Genomic DNA, 21581 nt, shown 5'->3' with positions numbered 1-21581 from the left:
TGGGCTCATAATTACCTTGTGTCCTTGGTGTTCTTCATTCTCCTTTGCTCCAGGTGGGTTGAGACCAATTGATGCATCTTAGATGGGCACTTGCTAGCGTTTCAGACCCCAGACGCCACTCTCCAAAGTGGGATGCAGAATGTTTTCTTGATAGATTATGCCAATTGTCCTAGATGTCTCCTGAAACCATGGTCCCCAAACCCCTTCCCTGCTATGCTGGCCTTCAAAGCATTCAGTTGTATCCAGGGAACTTCTTTGCTTTTGGTTTAGTCCAGTTGTACTGACCTCTCCTGCATTGTGTGTTATCTTTCTGGTCACCTAAAGTAGTTCTTATCTACTATCTAATTAGTGAGTTCCCTTCTCCCTCCTTCCCTCCCTCCCCCTCTTGTAACCATCAAAGAATATTTTCTTCTCTGTTTAAACTATTTCTTGAGTTCTTGTAATACTGGTTTCATACAATATTTGTGCTCTTGCAAATGACTAATTTCACTTAGTATAATGCCTTCCAGATTCATCCATGTTATGAAATGTTTTACGGATTCATAATTAGAACTAAAATTACTTTTCTTAATATATCCTATTACTGCCTCTACCAGCACAAGTTGCAGCCACCCTCCCCTTTCCCCAACAGTTGAAAACTGTCTTCTGACTCTCCAGGGGTTTCTCACTTTTGTTTTTCTGGATTCCATTTTCCCTTTAATAGTTCTTTTAGGTAGGAAGCAAGAAAACAAAAAAACAAAACAAAACAAAAACTTGTTGCCGTTGAGTCCATTCCGACTCATAGAGACCCTATAGGACAGAGTAGAACTGCCCCATAGAGTTTCCAAGGAGTGCCTGGTGAATTCAAACTGCTGACCTTTTGGTTAGCAGCCAAGCTCTTAACCATTACGCCATAAGGGTTTCCAGGAAGTACATGCTAATTCACCACTTTGGCAGGAATGGGAAATGAAGTCAACAATTGTTTTCTTTATGTATTTTTGGCAGTAAAATTATGTTTATTAAAAAATAAAAAAATCTGGACCATGAACACACTTCACTGCTTCAGTTGAAAAACCCCAAGCCAAATAATAAGACCAATGTTGAAAGCACGTAACTGACTACTTTCTTAAAGATACATAAAAAGAATCAAATGCTACAGTGTAGGAAGACAATCTGCCCCTTGTCAGAAAGCACAACATCTTCTAAATAAAGAATATGACCCATCTGCCATATTGAATTGATATTTATTTTAGGACATGCCATGTCAAAATAAAACAAAAGAGCCAACCCTTGCCTTTAACAATTAATATTGCATTATAAAAGCACTTTACAACTCCATCTTGTCTTTGAGCATAAGTTACTGGTATGTGGGCTAATGAGTATCTGAAAACATTTCTCTATTCAGGTCAATAATTCAAGTGCTCTCTGAATATTACAAGGTGACAATAAGTGGGAAGTGGAGGAGGACGAAGAAAGCGAGGGGAATAAGGTTCCCAGGTAAAGGGTTTTGTTGCAATGAGGGGATGAGGAAGTATGAAGATATTTTTGTTGTCTTTTCACCTTTATACTGTGTTAAGTAATGCTTACAACATAAATTTAACAGGACATTCCTGAGCTGTAACTCAGGAATTTTCTTCCTGCAAACAATGTATTTACAAATGTGTTTATTAACTTACACAGCAATCTCACAACAACTAGTAAAGATTAAAAGGGTACACTCCTAGTATATGTGTTTACAGTGTTTTAAGGGAAATACATATTGCCATGGTGATCAAGCACTAAGTACTGAACAAAACGTCCAAAAATTGAGTAGTTAAAAAAAAAAGGCAAAGAAATAAATATCACCAAAGAAAAAAGATTAATTGTAGCTTAAATATAAAACTAAATCACTAGTTAATTATCCAAACTATACAGATCTACAGATCTAATAAAAGACAAAACCAGCCTGACCAACCCAACAAATAAAAGAAAAACTAAAAAATAAGGCATAAGTCTGCATAATATTAAATTTTATTTCCATTCTCTTTCCCCTCTTCTCTGTATGCTTTTTCAAATCTGCCTATTAAAAACAAACAAAAAAGAAAAAACTGTTTCCTTCTTCAATTTGACCTCAAATGTCCTGAGTAAAGTATCTGCTATTCTGCTGAGGGTTCTTTACTGGTAAGCTTTAGATATCACTGTTTCTATTAGTTATACTAGTTTTGATCATGGTGCCAAATTAAAATTCTTCCACTGGTGGTTCTTCAACAGGGCCTTGCCTGCACAGCATTTAAAAAAAGAAAGAAAGAAAGAAAACCCAAGAGAAATCTATTGCTTTAAAAGGTTTTTCTAACAAACAGTAATAGCTGTAACTTGAAAACTGTAAAATCTTGGGAGCAATAGTTCAGGACGACTTTGTGATTTTCACAATAAAGAATTAAATATTAAAAACCTATACCGAAGCATTTGTTCACATCTCTCTCCCAGAGTCTAATTAAGCACATGTGAAAGGGTCATTTGTTGTGGTCAGAAATACATTTTATGTTCCTCTACTTATAAGTACTCAGTATGTTCATTAGGATTCATTTTGAAGATGTATCAGAACCCTTTTCTTATTGAAGCACTGCCCACTATGATAACTAAGTTTTGACCTCAAAGAAGGTTAAGTAATCTGTATCAGTGCTCAAGAATTATTTTGGACATTTTGGCCCAAAAGGCCTAATAGAAGTGGTATTCCTAAAATTGAAAGATAATTCCAATGGGCTTGGTCTTATGGCTGCTTTGCCACATTGTTTGTTTTGAGGAAGGGAGGGTGAGAATAGGGAACGGAAGAGTTGAGAAAGGAAGGGAAAGATCATGTAGGTAGGCAAGTGCTGCTGTGAACATACTGCTCCTTAACCAAGCCATACTCATACTGTTGAGATTTTCATCATTTTGAAGTATATTATCATAACATTAAAAAAGGAAAACAATGTTAAGAAAATGTACCTAATTTTTAAAGTTATTACTGGAATATGCTGAAATCTTTTGGCTTTTTGTAAAACATAAATAATGAAGACACTGACTTTTTTGTGCTTGTGAAGCTAATAGGTCATCTCCACGAGACAGGCAGCAATGATGAATTGCAATACGTTATTACTGAAGGGAAAAGGTTCAAGCCAATATTCACACTGCAGTCAATGAAAGAGTAAGGGGGCCAAAGCAGTGAGCTTCTGGAGAAGGGCTGAAGATGCTGGGGGGGATTAGCAGGAACAGCCTCCTTCACTGACTGGTTGCTCCTGAGGCTTTTCCAGTTTTATGTCAATCACTGAAACAAAAGTTAAGGACTCATAAATGCGGAAATACAATTCTGCTCAACACTGACTTCTCTGCCAAGCCCCTTACATTTCTATTTGTCTTCAGAGTCTACATAGTCACTATTTCTACACAGCTACCTTATGATATGAGGATATGGAATAAGCTTGCTTATATCCACTATATGCAGTAAGGGTCAGAATGAGGTTCAAGCCCTACTCGTCAGAATCTATCCTAAGGAAATTATTCTACAGGCACAAGAAACCATATGGAGATAACATTCCTTACAGAATTATCTGTAATAAAAATCTGAAAACAGCCTTGAAGAAAATTCCAACAACAAAGAGAGAATCTAATATACTCTGAGACTTTGACTCAGTAGAACACTATATGCCATTAAAAGTAATAAAGGTTTTGAAAACAAAGTGCTATGAACTCTATGGCTTAATAAAAATGTCCATATATGAATAACAGCAGAAGGTAAATATACAAGCCATGAAAATATCAAAATTCAAAATCCTTTGAACCAACGAAAATTAGATGTGCTTCATTATGTTCTGTTTCTGAAGGCTCCAGGCTGAGTTATTTCCTGCCTATGCCAAGTAAAAAGCTCAAATGTTAGAAAAACCAGAGAGTGAGAGAGAGAGAAAAAGAAAGATATGCTATGGGGGAAAAGCCCAGAGCCAACAGGGACTCAGAAACAAAGGAGGAGGCTGGGATTCTAAGAGTTTCCTGCTCACTAAAAAAAGAAGCAAGCAAACAACAACACCCTCTCACTGACTAATTACAGTGAGCTGCAGGCTGTAGAGGGTGCCTGAATAACCGTTTGCTGTAGAAACCTCTGAACTTCTATGCCTCTGTGCCATCACCTCCTGCCTGTAAAAGGCAATGGCACAATATTCCTTAGCCAACATGGGGCTCCAAGGACAAGTATTAATAATAAAATTTTCTGATGAAACAAAAAGGATACTGTCTTCTCTGCTTCTGTCCTGTGTGCTTTCCATTCCAGGCAATGCTGCTGCAACACGTCGGAAGAGCTGTGGCAACGAGAGAAACGTGATAATTGGGAAGGAAAATTTATTAAATGGTATCAAGAAAAGGTGGATAACCATTGGATGACTTAAAGGATATGGCTCTCCTGGGTTATTCATCACTTAGACTTTAGCATCATGAGCATATCAAAATGTCTATTCATTTTATAAATGAATATTATATAAAAAGCAGTATGCTACATACAAAGGGGTATGAAGACATGATCCCTGCTTTCCAACTAGTGAGATAAGACATGAACAAACAGTTATGAAATAAGCAGAAAAATGTTATTTGAATAATAAAAATATTACAGGAACTCAGAATAAGAACAGATTATTCATTTAGTAAAACCGTATAGAGACATTCAAATCTTTCATGAGTTGTTAGGTTCTATAGTCAATATATATATATATATATATATATATATATATATATATATATATATATATATATATATATAGTAAAAGTCAATCTGGTCAAAATTACCCTTGATGATTCCTTAGGAAAACACTATGTTAGAGATTTAGCACACCACCTTTCAAGTCCAACCCAAGCTGGCTTTTCCTCTATCATTGGAATGAGCGCCAGTAGAAGTGGCTGACTTGTGTTTGAGATGTGATGTTATGAAAAATATCTCCAACAGGAGAATCACCTCAAGTCTGGTAAGATGTTCACAATGACAGGTGTGCAGGAATGGAAATCAGCAGAAGGAAAACCAGATTTATACCTGTGACCTTGTCTGATCCTAGGCATAAGAATGGCAAGTAGAACTGCCTCATGTTTTCAGCGATCTCTCTTTTTGTTAGGCATGCACATGGGATGTTAACTCCCTTGTACCAAGTACCTGCTTAGTTGAGGCACTGTCTCAGGTTCTCTAGGGGACAGAGCAACGAATGAGATGTTTTTGAATTCATACAGCTCACAACTTGACAAATGACAGAGACTCAGACAAGTCCCTATGTCACAATGTGATGAGTGCTATAAACCAAGGAAGTACAAAATGATATGAGAATACAGAAGCAAGAACATCCCCTCAGCAGGCTGGGAAAAATCTCCAGGAGGTGTCATTTGAATGGAGATTTAAAAGCAGTTTTAAAATCTCATTTGGCTGAAAAACACAATGTGCAAACTGCTAAGTTTAAGCACTCCATAAATGTTGCTAAATTGAGAAGAAACAGAATGAACAGAAGGCCAGAGGTAAGAGACTGGAACTGCAATGACAATTAGAAGAGACCAAAGATTAACTGGTAGATCCATTAGTCAAGAGAAAAATGCATACAAGGAAACTGACAAGTCTCCATCATCTACAAAGTTAAAGATATTAGAGAGACACAGAAGAGTAAACAAGCTGTGACCTCACAAGTATTTCTGTTTATTTTGTTTTTCTTATTTTTACCTTTGAAAGTAATTAGAAAGGAACACTTTAGGAAAGCTTCCTGGAAAAGTTAAGGTGTGAAGCCCTTTCCTTTTGACCAGTGGTACTCAAAACTCATATCAGAATTACCTGGGAAATTTAAAAACAGATTTTGAGTCCCACCCCCAAAGACTGATTCAAATGGTTTGGAGTGGGGATGAAACTTCAGTGTTTTACTCGAAAATACCTAGGTTCACAACAGCCAAAAGTAGAAACAACCTAAATGCCCATCAACAGATGAGGAATCATGCAGGTGAGTTTTTGGCTACCTCAGGTTGTATAAAAACAGCTCAATAATGTGGGATTCTTCCTATATTTTCTTGTCCTTTCTCCTCAAAAAAATACTCCTCTTATAAACACTGCTGAATCATCAGCAGTTTATTAAGGAACCGATAAAAGTTGTGAATGTACTTTCACAACAAAACAAAGCATCGTTCCTGACAGCAAATACTTGCTTTCTTTCATGACAGTCTTATATCTAAGTGTGAAATAAGGAAGAACTACTTTTTAACCAATACAGTAGGAATGCAGTGGAAGTATGGTGAGTTCAGAGTCTTGTAATCACCATCTTAAATTAACAATGAAACAGTTATCCTGTGCATAATCTGAAATTTTAGCAAGCGTTTTCTTTTTTTCCAAAAACTAGGCTACATTTGTATTTTTTCACTGTTTGAAAATAGTTGCTAGGTCATGAATCTAAAATCTTAACACTAAAGAATACGTGTACCATTATTTCACAGTATGTTTTAAAATCTGATAACCTCAACCATACTCAAAGCACACTTACCTGCTTTACATTATATCCTGCTTTTGCACTAGTTTCAATAAACATAACATTCAGCTCTTTGGCTTTCCTCTCTCCCTCCTCAATTGACACTTGCCTGTAGAAAAAGAAAATAAATTCTATTTTTCAACCAAAATATTATAAAAACTATGAACGAAGTTCTAAAAATAATTGTTCTTGATATTGGTGTTGATTACATGGGCAAATCTAGTTTAAAAATTCATTAAGCTGCAGCACACTTTTCTGTTGTTATACTTCAATAAATAATTTTTTTTAAGATACTTTTTACTGATTTGCTTTGACTTGGCTGAGCTCATCCTTTTAATTAAAAACTTTTTAATAGCCTGCTTCCCTCCTTTAATATTGGATTATACCCTTGTGATTCAAAGCTTTATGTAAAATAGTTTTCATGACTGTACGTTGTCAATTTACTACTATAAACTATGTACAAATTATGAGCATAAATTATATAACCATTCCCAAACTGTTTTCAAATTTTACACTATGAAGAATGTTATAAACATCTTCGTGCCTAATATTTTGTGCACTGTGGATTATTTCCTTAGGTTGGAGTTCCTGGAGTTCTCTAAGTAGAAAAACTCAGTCAAAAGACTCAGACATTTTAAAGCCTCTTGATACGTAATACTAATACTTTAACACTTCTTTTACAGGGCATTTTGGGATGCATTATAATTAACAGTGTGTTTCGAACTATGAGCTCTTCAAGTGTAAGACTCTTATTTACCTTGGTATTCCTAATGCCCAGCTGGTACACAGGTATTCTATATGTATAAATGTTTTTATTAAATAGCTTTACTCCATCCACGTCATTAAGGGCAACTCTACTTTGAGGAGGCAGCTCTTCCCCAGTCATCTTTTGAGTGCCTTCCAACCTGGGGGACTCATCTTCCAGCACTATATCAGACAATGTTCCGCTGCTATTCATAAGGTTTTCACTGGCTAATGCTTTTCGGAAGTAGACTGCCGGGTCCTTCTTCCTAGTCTGTCTTAGTCTGGAAGCTCAGCTGAAACCTGTCTGCCATGAGTGACCCTGCTGGTATCTGAACAGCGGTGGCATAGCTTCCAGCATCACGGCCACACACGTGCCCCCACAGTACAACAAACTGACAGACATGTGCCGTCGAGTCAGTTCCGACTCATAGTGACCCTAGCCACAACAGAACGAAACACTGCCCAGTCCTAAGCCATCCTTACAATCCTTGTTATGCTTGAGCTCATTGTTGCAGCCACTGTGTCAATCCACCTCGCTGAGGGTCTTCCTCTTTTCCACTGACCCTGTACTCTGCCAAGCATGATGTTCTTCTCCAGGGACTGATCCCTCCTGACAACATCTCCCAAGTATGTAAGACGCAGTCTCACCATCCTCGCTTCTAAGGAGCATTCTGGTTGTACTTCTTCCAAGACAGATTTGTTTGTTCTTTTGGCAGTCCATGGTATATTTAATATTCTTCGCCAAAGCCACAATTCAAAGGTGTCAATTTTTCTTCAGTCTTCCTTATTCATTACCCAGCTTTTCACATGCATATGATGCAACTGGAAATACCATGGCTTGGGTCAGGCACAGCTTAGTCTTCAAGGTGACATCTTTGTTCTTCAACACTTTAAAGAGTTCCTTTGCAGCAGATTTACCCAATGCAATGCCTCTTTTGATTTCTTGACTGCTGCTTCCGTATCTGCTGACTGTGGATCCAAGTAAAATGAAATCCTTGACAACTTCAATCTTTTCTGTTTATCATGATGTTGCCTACTGGTCCAGTTGTGAGGGTTTTTGTTTTCTTTATGTTGAGGTGCAATCCATACTGAAGGCTGTGGTCTTTGATCTTCATTAGTAACTGCTTCAAGTCCTCTTCACTTTCAGCAAGCAAGGTTGTGTCATCTGCATAACGTGGGTTGTTAATGAGTCTTCCTCCAATCCTGATACCCCGTCCTTCTTCATACAGTCCAGCTTCTCAGATTATTTGCTCAGCATACAGATTGAGTAGGTATTTTGAAAGAATACAACCCTGACGCACACCTTTCCTGACTTTAAGCCAACCAGTATCCCCTTCTTCTGTCCAAACAACTGCCTCTTGATCTACGTAAAGGTTCCCCATGAGCACAATTAAGTGTTCTGGAATTCCCATTCTTTGCAATGTTATCCATAATTTGTTATGATCCACACAGTCGAATGCCTTTGCACAGTCAATAAAACACAGGTAAACATCCTTCTGGTATTCTCTGCTTTCAGCCAGGATCCATCTGACATCAGCAATGATATCCCTGGTTCCATGTCCTCTTCTGAAACTGGCCTGAATTCTGGCAGTTCCCTGTCGATATACTGCTGTAGCTGTTTCTGAATGATCTTCAGCAAAATTTTGCTTACATGTGATATTAATGATATTGTTCTGTAATTTCCACGTTCAGTTGGATCACCTTTCTTGGGAATAGGCATAAATATGGATCTCTTCCAGTCAGTTGGCCAGGAAGCTGTCATCCATATTTCTTGGCATAGATGAGTGAGCACCTCCAGTGCTGCATCTGTTTGTTGAAACATCTCAATTGACTTTCCATCAGTTCCTGGAGCCTTATTTTTCACCAATGCCTTCAGAGCAGCTTGGACTTCTTCCCTCAGTATCGTGGGTTCCTCATCATATGCCACCTCTTGAAATGGTTGTACATCGACAATTCTTTTTGGTATAATGACTCTGTGTGTTCCTTCCATCTTCTTTTGATGCTTCCTGCGTCGTTTAATATTTTCCCCATAAAATCCTTCACTATCGCAACTCAAGGCTTGAATTTTTTCTTCAGTTCTCTCAGCTCGAGAAATGCCGAGCGTGTTCTTCCCTTTTGGTTTTCCACCTCCAGCTCTTTGCACATGTCATTATGCTTTACTTTGTCTTCTCAAGCCGCCCTTTGAAATCTCCTGTTCAGTTCTTTTACTTCATCAATTCTTCCTTTTGCTTTAGCTGCTCAGTGTTCGAGAGCGAGTTTCAGAGTCTCCTCTGACATCCATCTTGATCTTTTCTTTCTTTTCTGTCTTTTCAATGACCTCCTGCTTTCTTCATGGATGATGTCCTTGATGTTATTCCACAACTCGTCTGGTCTTCAGTCACTAGTGTTCAGTGCGTCATATCTATTCTTTAGATGGTCTCTAAATTCAGGTGGGATATATTCAAGGTCATATTGTGGCTCTCAGGAACTTGCTCTGATTTTCTTCAGTTTCAGCTTGAACTTGCATAAGAGCAATTGATGGTCTGTTCCACAGTTGGCCCCTAGCCTTGTTCTTTCCACAGATGTAGTCAATTTGATTTCTGTGTGTTCCATCTGGTGAGGTCCATGTGTATAGTCACCATTTATACTGGTGAAAGAAGGTATTTGCAATGAAGAAGTAACTGGTCTTACAAAATTCTATCCTTCGATCTCTGGCATTGTTTCTATCACCAAGGCTATATTTTCCAACTACCGATCCTTCTTCGTTTCCAACTTTCACATTCCAATCACCAGTAATTATCAATGCATCTTGGTTGCATGGTCAATCAATTTCAGATTGCAGCAGCTGATAAAAATCTTCTATTTCTTCATCTTTGGCCCTAGTGGTCTGGTGTGTAAATTTGAGTAACAGTCGTATTAACTGGTCTTCCTTGTATGCGTATGGATGTTATCCTATCACTGACAGTGTTGTACTTCAGGACAGATCTTGAAATGTTCTTTTTTTTTTTTATTAACTTTTATTAAGCTTCAAGTGAACGTTTACAAATCCAATCAGTCTGTCACATGTAAGTTTACATACATCTTACTCCGTACTCCCACTTGCTCTCCCCCTATTGAGTCAGCCCTTTCAGTCTCTCCTTTCGTGACAATTTTGCCAGCTTCCCTCTCTCTCTATCCTCCCATCCCCCCTCCAGACAAGAGATGCCAACACAATCTCAAGTGTCCACCTGATATAATTAGCTCACTCTTCATCAGCATCTCTCTCCCACCCACTGACCAGTCCCTTTCATGTCTGATGAGTTGTCTTCGGGGATGGTTCCTGTCCTGGGCCAACAGAAGGTCTGGGGACCATGGCCGCCGGGATTCCTCTAGTCTCAGTCAGATCATTAAGTATGGTCTTTTTATGAGAATTTGGGGTCTGCATCCCACTGATCTCCTGCTCCCTCAGGAGTTCTCTGTTGTGCTCCCTGTCAGGGCAGTCATCGATTGTGGCCAGGCACCAACTAGTTCTTCTGGTCTCAGGATGATGTAGGTCTCTGTTCATGTGGCCCTTTCTGTCTCTGAAATGTTCTTTTTGATGATGAATGCAACACCATTCCTCTTCAAATTGTCACTCCTAGCATAGTGGACTATATGATTGTCTGATTCAAAATGGTCAATACCAGTCCATTTCAGCTCACTAATGCCTAGGATATCGATGTTTATGCGTTCCATTTCATTCTTCTCTAAAAGATATTATTCTAGAAATTCTCCCCTCTCTAAAAACATGGACATTCTCTTACACAACACTTCAACTGTGAACATTTCACATTTGCTTTATCATCTTCTGTCTGTAGTTGTGTGTATGTATATAAATAAAATACATACACACTTTGTTTTTAACAATTTGAGAGTTAAGTTGCCAATCTGTAGCCCTTTACCCTAAATACTTCAGCAGTGTGAATTCTCTAAAAACATTCTCTTACATAGCCACAGTACAATTATTAAAATCCAGAAATTCACATGAGTATCATCCCATTATAGTCTACAAATTTTATTCAGGTTTTACCACTCATCCCAATAATGTTCTTCATAGAAAATTAAATATTTCTTTTAAAGAGAAACTTTCCCCAACTATTTGGTACCCATGCAACAGAAAAAAAAGATAAACGCTGAACAAAATATCATTATGGTTCATGAATTTAAACATTTTCCAGTAATTATTATTGATTCGCAAATTTTTTTATCTTTGGCCAGCAGAGCTTCTTTGATTTAGCTCCTGAGTCTGACACAACCCCAACAGTTTTTAATAAATTCCTTGACTTATAGTGTGACAAGATTATCCAGATACATCTTCTACATTTTCTGCCTCAGATTTCAAAGTGATTATTTCTTTAAGTAGCCCTGGTTCCTTTAGAGAGAAATGGTATTTTGAGATGGCAGTCTGGTCGTTCCTCCCCGTTTAGGTCTTTTCAGTGAACTGAGATAGAAAATATTAAAAATTTTAATGCTAAAACATATCATGGTGAGGAGTGGGCTTCTTGGATCAGGTGGACACTTGAGACTATGTTGGCATCTCCTGCCTGGAGGGGAGATGAGAGGGTGGAGGGGGTTAGAAGCTGCCGAAATGGACATGAAAAGAGAGAGTGGAGGGAGAGAGCGGGCTGGCTAATTAGGGGGACAGTAGTTGGGAGTATGTAGCAAGGTGTATATAAGCTTTTATGTGAGAGACTGACTTGATTTGTAAACTTTCACTTAAAGCAAAATAAAAATTATAAATTAGAACATATCATGGGGGGGAAAAATCATGAATTCATCATACTTTGACTACTGTAATTACCTAGTTTTTCTTCTTTTGTGGCCAATTCCTCCTTTCTGTTTATTTTGCTATTTCCTCATTTCCTTAACCTCTAAATCAGTGGTTCTGAAACTGGAGCAATTTTGACCCCCTCCCACCATGGGACATTTGCTAATGGTGGGAAAAATTTCTGGTTGTCACAACTCGGGGGAGGAGAGCACTATTGCTATCTGGCGAGTGTAGGCCAGGGATGCTACTAAACATCCTACAATGTGCAGGACAGTCCCCTACAACAAAGAATTATCTGGCCCAACTCTTCAGACAGAGATTGGACTGGACTATGGGATAGAAAATGAAGAGTAAGTTCCTTGGATCAAGTGGACACATGAGACTATGTGGGCGGCTCCTGTCTGGAGAAGAGATGAGAGGGCAGAGGGGGGCAAAAGCTTGATGAATGGACATGAAAATAGTGGAGGGAAGGAGTGTGCTGTCTCATTAGAGGGAGAGCAACGAGGAGTATATAGCAAGGTGTATATAAGTTTTTGTATGAGAGACTAACTTGGTTTGTAAACTTTCACTTAAAAGCACATTAAAAAAAAAAAAAAAAAAAAAGAATTACCTGGCCCAAGAATGTCAATCATGCTGAGGTTCAGAAACCCTGTTTTAAATGTTGGATGTCTGAAAATGTACTGCTTGGACCTCTTTATCTAAAATCATTCCCTTGGTGATCCCATCCAGTTTCATGGCTTTAAATATCATCTATATGCTGATGGCATCCAAACTAATATATCTAGCCTGAACTTCTCTGAACTCCAGACTCATATATCCAACCGCCTACCTGATATCTTCCCTTAGATATCTAATAGTCATTCCAAACTTTACATGACCAAAACTGCGTTCATGATATTCGCTCCCAAACCAGATATTCATTAATTTTCTTCCATCTCAGTTAATAACAGGCACTCAGGCCAAAAATCTAGGTATCATCCTTGATTCATCCTTCTTTAACACCCCACTTTCTATCAGTATATCCTGAAAGCTCTATCTCCAAAATATATCTGCATTTGACCATGTATCACCACTCAAGCTGCCACCATCCTGGTCCAAGTCATCATCTTTTCTTGTCTGAATTGCAGCCTGTATCAGTCACCTAATTGGTCTCCCTGATTCTACCCTTGCCCCTATATTTTCAATAAATCAACAGTGATCCATGAAAGGTATGTCAGACCAGGCTATTCCTCTGCTCAAACCTTCTAATCTTATTCAGAAAAAAAAACCCTTACTTTGCTCTACATGATCTGGCCTTCATTATCTTTTTCGTATTTTCTACCTCATTGCCTACCACTCTTCCCCTCATTATCTTGGTCCAGTTACATACATCTCCTTGCTGTTCTTCGAGTAAGCTAAGTATGTCCCTGCCTCAGTGCCTTTGCATTTTCTGAGCCTTCTGCCTAGAACCCCTTCTCCCTCAAGGTATCTGCATGGTTAGCTCCCTTACTTCTTTCACATTTTTCCTCAAAGTCTACAGTTACCTTCTCAGTGAGGTCTTCCACTGCCATTTTATCTAAAATTTCAACCCAACCCTTGACATTTCACATTCCCCCTTCCCTGCTTTTGTATTTCCCCTTAGCATGTACCACTATAACACACCATGTGTTGTACTGTATGGTTCAGTCTTTGGAACAAAAGCTCCTTGAACACTTGTCCTCTTTTGTTCACTATCCTATAGCAGCAGCATCTGGCACACTGAGTGATAATAAATATTTCTTGAATGAAGGACAGTTTGTAAACCTTACATGTGACGGACTCTAGGCAGAAATTACAACTGATTTTAGACCCATGAGCATAGTCACTAGGGTATCTCTAACTAGTTGCCATTGAGTTAACTCTGAATCATGGCGACCCCACGTGTGCCAAAGTAGAACTAAGCTCCATAGGGTTTTCAGTGGCTGATTTTTCAAAAGCAGATCACCAGGTCTTTCTTCTAAGGCACCTCTGGGTAAACCCAACCTCCAACTTTTCAATGAGCAGCTGAGCGCTTTAACTGTTTGCACCACCCAGGGACTCCAGGGTAAGAAGTCACACTAATAAAATGCTTGAAGGTTGGTTATAGCAATGGTCCTAGACAGTGGTTTGATTTTATCAGTATCACTTAGGGAGACTATTTAAAACAGATTCATCGGTCCCACTGCAGACCACTGAATCACAGTATCTACAGGTAGGACCAAACCCCTAAATTAAAAAAAAATTAACCATGATTCATTAAAGCCACGGTCATATAATAGTCTAATAAGCTGTATTTACCACATGATTCTCAGGCTTGAAATGTCTGGGAATCACTAGACAGAAGGAGATAGAGAACTGAACGCCTAGGAGATTATGTCAAGGCAGTGAAACAAATATCCTCTACCTTTCCTCCAAGTCATTTTAAAAAAGCATTAACTCTCAAAGAAAGTAAAAAAGACATTTAACTTTGAATTTGTTTGTAATTAAAACCTTTTTTGACTGCAAAAGTAATAAACTTTTAAAAAGATTGATCATTACAATCGATCAAGCAAGCAATAAAAAGTCCTCCATAACCCCACCTCTTTCCCAGAGACAAGTATAGTAAGTTTCATTTATTCTTATCCAGATTTGTTTTTAAGTAAATAAATGTATCTCTACTGTCTTTTCTTTTTAACAGAAAGGAAATTATGCTACACACCCACTGATCAAGTATTTTGAAAGTTTCATGTTAAAAAACATCAATAAATTCCTCATTCTTTTTAGTGACTACAAAGTATTTCACTCATAAATTACTATTTAAATATCCAATCTGCTACTGATTGACATTTAAATTGATTTTGTTTTTCTAGTATTACAAATAATGTTGCAATAAACATCCTTGTATATTCATCTTTTTATACTTCTGTGTTACTGTAGGATAAATTACTGGAGGTAGCACCAAGGCAATGAATACTTAAAACTTGGATATTGTCAAATCCCAATAAAGTTGTGATAGTTACACTTTTAGTGTATGAGTTTTTTGTTTATTCAGGCTCTTGATGATTCTTCTAAATCTTGGTCAATCCAATAGGTGGATCTTTATATTTATGTATTTAAACTTCTCAGTCTTTCCCTTTATAGCTTCATGGTTTCATGCCACTCACAATCAAAAGGTTCTTTTAATGCTTTTAGGGTTCATTTATTAACATTTAAATATTTCATCCACTTGAAAATTATTTCAATGGAATGAATAAGGCTCTAATGTTTCTTCCCCCTCAGTTCTTTTTCCTAAATTTTATTTATTCCAATGTTGTTGAGAATGTACACAGCAAAACCCACAGCAATTCAACCGTTTTCACATATACCATTTACTGACACTGATTACATTCTTCTAGTTGCACGACCACTCTCACTCTCCTTTTCTGAGTTGTTCCTCCCTCATTAACACAAACTCACTACCTCCTAAGGTAATCTTTTGAGTTGCTGTTGTCACTTTGATCCCATATAGATAGTTCTTAAATGAGCATAATGCTCAAGGCAGACACTTACTAGTTAAGCTAAATATTTTTCAGTTTTAAGATGACTTCGGGGGTATTTTTGGTTTAAGGATTGAAGATTATCTCAGGCAATCGTTTCAGGGGTTCATTCACCCTCCATGGCTCCAAAAGGTCTAGAGTCCATGAGAATTTGAAATTCAGTTCTGCATTTTTCCTCTTACGATCAGGATTCTTCTATAGAATCTTTGATCAAAATGTTCAGTAATGGCAGCTGGGTACCATTCAGTTCTTGTGGTCTCACGGCAAAGGAAGCACTTAGTTGTTCATGGAGGCAATTAGCCACACATTCCACATTCTCCTCCTATTCCTGACTCTCCTTCTTCCTCTGCTGCTCCAGGTGAACAGAGACCAATTGTTGGCCTTGGATGGCCGCTTGCAAGCTTTTAAGACCCCAGACACTACACAATGAACGAGGAGGTAAAACAGAATCAATAAACATGTTATCAGGCCAATTAACTGGGATGTCCCATGAAACCATGACCCTAAACCTCCAAACCAAGGCACCAAATTCCATAAGGTATTGATTGTACATAAGCAGCCTCCGCCATTTTTTTTGTCATTGTTTCAAATATATCTATCACATAACTTTGCCAATCCAACTTTTTACAGGTGAACAGCTTGTTGACGGCAATTACAACAACTGGCTGTGCAACGCTACCCTTAATCAATACGATTTTCCCATCACTGGTAACCCCTACTTTCACCTTCCTCCCCTGGTAACCACTAATAAACTTTGGTCTCCGTATATTTGCCTTTTCTTGTCTTTTTATACAAGTGAGTTCATATAGTTTTTGTCCTTTTGCGATTGGCTTACTTTGCTCAGCCTAATGCCTTCAAGCTCCATCCATATGGTAGCAATGTATCAAGACATCATTTCTCCTACAGGCTAAGTGGTATTTCGTTGTATATATGTACCACATTTTGTTTATCCATTCATCTGTTGATGGGCTTTTAGGATGTTTCTACCTTTTGGCTATATACCTAGAAGTAGATTTGCTGGGTCATATGGTAGATCTATTTTTAGTTCTTTGAGGAACAGCTATACCGTTTGCTCCACAATGACTGTACCATTTTGCATTTCCATCAGCAGTGGATAAGGATTCAATTTCCCCATATCCTTGCCAACATTTTGTTACTTTCTTTTTTTTAAAAAAATCTTAGCCATCCTGTGGGAGTGAAATGGTATCTCATCGTGGTTTTGATTTGCATCTCTCTGATGGCTAATGACACTGAGCATCTTTTCGTATGTTTGATGGTCATCTGAATGTCCGTCCTCTCTGGTGAAATGTCTATTCAAGTCATTTGCCCATTTTATGACTTTTTTTTTTTTTTTTTATTGTTAAGTAGTTGAAGTTATATATATATATTTTGGTAAGGTTCTAATCTTTTTAAATGTGAATAGCCAAGGGGCTACAGTCTGGCAAAAATTACCCTGAAGGATGGTAATTCCAAAGCACAGGACAAATATTATCCTAAAGAAAAATTCTAGCATTTGTACACTGAACTGAAATATTAAGCAATAAAGGAACAGATACTTATTAGCACCCTCTTAGATAACTCTCACTACAAAGTGAAACAATTTAGATATACAATTTTTCTATTAAAAATGAGGGTACCTAGGAAATCTCTACTAGAATGAATGTAGCAATATAATCTTCAAATTACCGTACTGGTGATAAATAGTGAAACCTTATACCATGGCAATTCATGTCCAAAACAGCTTTTCATAAGGAAAAGATGAAGTCATACTTCGAACTTACTCTTAAGACTTTTTTGTATCTGTACTACCATTTCCAATTGAGGTACTACCGGGAAGAAATGGGGTTAATATCTTTACAAGCCTCTAAACACATTGGATTTCTTGGCAACATTTTAATTTAACGGCACAAGTTCGTTACCTGAATTTCAATATCCAACTCATGAATAAACAAATAATAAATAGTAAAAATGCCTGCTGGTAAACAGAATGGTAAAGACTATTTAAAGCAGAAAAAAATAACTGCAAATATCCAATAGGTCACTTAAGAACACTGAAAGCACATATTCAACCCGTGGGTTCTACAGTGAATGTTAATACATTTCACACTCTGTGACTTGAATATGGTTTTGCTCATTTGACTAAGGTATCACAATCAAGCTATTCAGTTCAACTACACAGTCTGGCTCAACCATACAATTAAAAAAAAAAAACAATCCTACATCATTGAATTAGAGTGAATGCTTATAAGAAGATCACCAAGAAAAGAGTGTGTATTTAATCATTATGAACAATTTTTTTAAAGATAGGATTTGTTTTTGTAAGATGTTCTATTCCTAAGAAAAAAATTGCTCATGCTTATAAATCCTAAAAATACAAAATATTTATCAGCTTCCTATGTAAACAATCTCGCAAGAGAGTTGCTTACACAGGCTTACACAAAACAAAACTAGTATTCCTTTCTGGACCAGGTTTAATATTTATATTTCAGGTTCTCTCACTGAAGAAAAGGTGGTTGGGGGTTAACTTAAGAATTAAACATGTTTCCTTTCAAAATAATCCTTTAGTGACAAAAATAAATAGGCTGCTAAATATGGAAATCAAACATTCCATACACACAAAATCACTCCATACCTCTTGTCAGCAAGATCTGTTTTATTTCCTACTAGCATGATGATAACATCACTTCCTCTTTCTGTTCTGACATCATCAATCCATTTCGTAGTTTGCTGGAATGAGTTAACATCTGGTGTAGGAGGGTAGACAGAGAGATTAGTGCTATTGCAAATGTCTCCCCAAGTGATGGACTCCCCCATCAAAAAAAAATCCCTGGAATTGGAAGGGGGCTGGCACATTAGGACCCTACTTTTAATGTGCCTACAACATAACTCCATTTTATCTGATTACAACTGTCAGTGATCTATAGAAATCACAAGAAAAAGAGTTCTAAAGGTTCCTTTTATAGTAGTTTTAAAAGTTTTGGACATGACCAAATGAGTACTAAATACACTTGGAAAAAAATAACATTTTAAAATGTATGGACAGCTATGGCAGATAATATGGTGTCACATTGCCACAATACTTTTTGATCACTTACACATACCAAACACAACAAAGAAAGCATCTCCAAAAGTATGTCAGCCAGTAAGTCCCAACACATTCAGAAAATTTGTAAAGACTTTAAATAGCTTTTCGACACCACTGTTTGCATTGCTTACTTAGTTTGTGATCACTTTAACTTGAAGTTCATTAGTTTACTGCACCACAATTATCTGTAACAAAATCTATCTTTTCTAATGTTGGACTCTAAGTAGAGTACTTTAACACTTTTTACAGGTGCTAAAGAAAACAATTTACTAATATTACTTTAACCACATTTATGCCGTGTAATTTTTAAAGAAGAATATTCCAGGTTTCACTTGCTTTGGTTAAAGTAAGCACAAACATTTTAAAGCTGCAATACATGTCAATGCACAATAATGAACATACTTTAAAAAAAAAGTAGCACCCCAAAGTGAAGCTGCAAGAAGAGACTGCATATAGCCATCTATCCAAAAAAAAAAAAAAGTCCCTGAATGACAAACTTCTAATTCTGTCATGGCAACTACTGTTAAGTAGGTATGACTTCTGACTGGGCAGATATGCAAAAATGTATAGTATCACTAGCTCAAATCAACAGTGTCTTTATTTTTAAAGTCCTGGAAGCTGGATAATTACAGGTTTTCCTATAAATTCTTTTTTTTAATTGTACTTTAGATGAATGTTTACTGAGCAAATAAGTTTATTTCTCTATAAATTCTGGACTACTATATGGAATATGCTTAATATTACTTAATGTATGTCACAAGCCAATTTACAGACAATTTCAATCAGAGCATTTTCTTGTCAGTCACCATGCTCCATGGGAAATTTACAGCCACTTAAAATGCCCAAAGGCATTATTCAGTCTTTGGGGAAAAGAAAAAGAAAAACCATTATTTAAGTGGTCTCTCATTTTTTTATTTTGTCTTGGTGAGAGATGAAAACATAATTTCTTATCAAAGAAGTAAAGCAGTCTTAGTCACAGAATCTAGATACGACTCAAGTGAAAATGATTAATAGAAAATCACACATTATGTTTTCTCTGTCTTCCTCCATAGGCAGAGGATGGCAGGAAGGGGAGAGCAGAGAAAAGCTGGCTAGCAGAAGCTTTTAAAAGAGGCCTTGGAGGATTTGGGAAACTTGGCGAGAGACTTAAATGCAGATTGTTTTATTTTAGAAAAATATGAGATCAAGTTAAATGAAATAGGAGACCATCCTCCTATTATAATCATGGTATGGCTCAGTGATACCAGGATGCTAGAAAGCCTTGGGGAACAGTCATAATCAGATTCAAAAGAAAATTTCTGGGAGCAAATAATCTAATACAGTAGAAATAAAGCATATTGGCACAAATACCAAAGTAAATATTTCTGACCTGGTTGGTCTGTGATAAGATTTGCTATGATAAAACTCACTTTTACATGCCAGTATGGAAAACAAGCACAAGACAAGAACATGCATGCAGCTAAGCTAAAGGTTAAAAGAGGATTAGAAATGCATTATTCCCCCCACTCACTTGTGATATCATAAACAACAACTGCCACAGTGGAGTCACGAATGTAGCTAGGAATCAAGCTCCTGAACCGCTCTTGACCTGCTGTGTCCCATAATTGCAATCGTACCTAACAATAAAATCAGTCAAACAAGCAAAAAAAAAAAAGAAAGAAAGGTCAACCCGTTGCAAAATACCTACTTGTGATATCGTAAACTACTACGGCTGCAGCAGAATCACGGATGTAACTGGGAATGAGGCTACGGAAACGTTCCTGACCCGCAGTATCCCACAGCTGCAGCCTGATCTGTGGGATGGGAAAAAATAAATAAAAAAAAAAACAAACCAAAAAAAAAAACAAACTAATACTGAAAAGAAAAAAGAAATAATGTTTTTAAAAAGTGAGGGAAAAGGGAGGGAGGGAGGGAGGTAGAAAGGAGGTGCATGCAAAAGGCCGAAGAGGTGTGAGAAATTAAAGTAACACAAAATTTTCCTTTTTCAAAAGGGAGTATTAAAAAATTTTGCTTGCTTGGTAGGTACATGACTGAAAAGTGGCACTGGAAAAGATTTCACAGCATCGAAAACATTGTTTCCCTTTTTTACTTCCTATAACCTCTCTTTGAAGCTCTATGCCTTCCAGATGGCAAAAAAGTAGACTCTGTTGGTGTTTAAATGGTGAGAATGAGGAAAAAATGAAGGTAAATGTCAAGGTGCAGCCCAGGCTATCAGAGGAAAGGAATTAATGCTTTTCTGAAAGCCTTTCTAAAGGTAAAATGTGTCCCTTTCCCACTGAGCCTTTGAAATTGGGTCTGGATATTTGCTTATGATCCCCCTCATACATTTCTCCCAGAACATTCTATACCCATTGCTATCAAGTCACTTCCAACTCATAGCGACCCAATATGTATGAGAAACGCTCTACAATCAACAAAAAAGAAAAATATCCTTTTGCAACTCTGCATGAGTAATTTCTTTCTTTCCATATCTACATTAGAGGAACAGAAGCCTGAAAACAAGTTCTCTTACCATTATAAGGCAGTTTCCAAGCTTTCAAAATGGCATGCTATATATTAAGCATAAAAGAGAACATCCAAAAGAACAAAACTCACACATTTATGAGACAAAACAATGTTTCTTGGGTACAGGTCTAGAGATATTGTGTTTAATTTTCAATGCATAGTAGGCTAGCCATTTCTAGAAGCAGAGTATGGAAATTACACTGTATTTAAGGGTAAAGGATGGAAGACAAAAATCCAAAAAATAAAGACATGTTATTTCTTTTTACTCACAGTCTATTTTGACAAAGAAAAATCTTACAGTTCACAAACTGTGTAATATTCAAATGAAATCTTCTTGAATAGTAGCATTAAAAACGTCTTTAGCAGCTCTAATTTCTTCAGGAAAATTCTCTTTTAATTGTCTCTTAACCTTATGGATTATTATTTTTCCAAATCAAGGAGACAAAATTTGTTTAGCAGGCCTAGGGCTATAATGATTTTGCAAATAACTTGGTTTTCTC

The 21581-nt window shown here is 37.2% G+C and overlaps 1 protein-coding gene across 2 annotated transcripts in view; it reads right to left on the bottom strand.

Moving 5' to 3' along the window:
• Positions 1-1206: 1206 nt before the first annotated feature.
• Positions 1207-21581, bottom strand: part of RAB6A (RAB6A, member RAS oncogene family) — a 67118-nt gene continuing 46743 nt past the window's right edge. The window contains exons 4-8 of one of the 2 annotated variants that reach the window (XM_049889862.1): positions 20087-20192; positions 18124-18235; positions 6486-6579; positions 4223-4289; positions 1207-3265 (exon numbers count right to left, since the gene is read on the bottom strand). In XM_049889862.1, the coding sequence (XP_049745819.1) occupies positions 3201-3265; positions 4223-4289; positions 6486-6579; positions 18124-18235; positions 20087-20192 (444 nt within the window). In that variant the 3' untranslated portion in view covers positions 1207-3200. Of the gene's footprint in view, positions 3266-4222; positions 4290-6485; positions 6580-18123; positions 18236-20086; positions 20193-20263; positions 20370-21581 lie in introns of both variants that reach the window. The other variant, XM_049889861.1, reaches the window with a different exon arrangement.

Source organism: Elephas maximus, chromosome 7, assembly GCF_024166365.1.
Source record: "Elephas maximus indicus isolate mEleMax1 chromosome 7, mEleMax1 primary haplotype, whole genome shotgun sequence".
Lineage (NCBI taxonomy): Eukaryota > Metazoa > Chordata > Mammalia > Proboscidea > Elephantidae > Elephas > Elephas maximus.
This window is presented reverse-complemented; position numbering and strand designations above follow the sequence as displayed.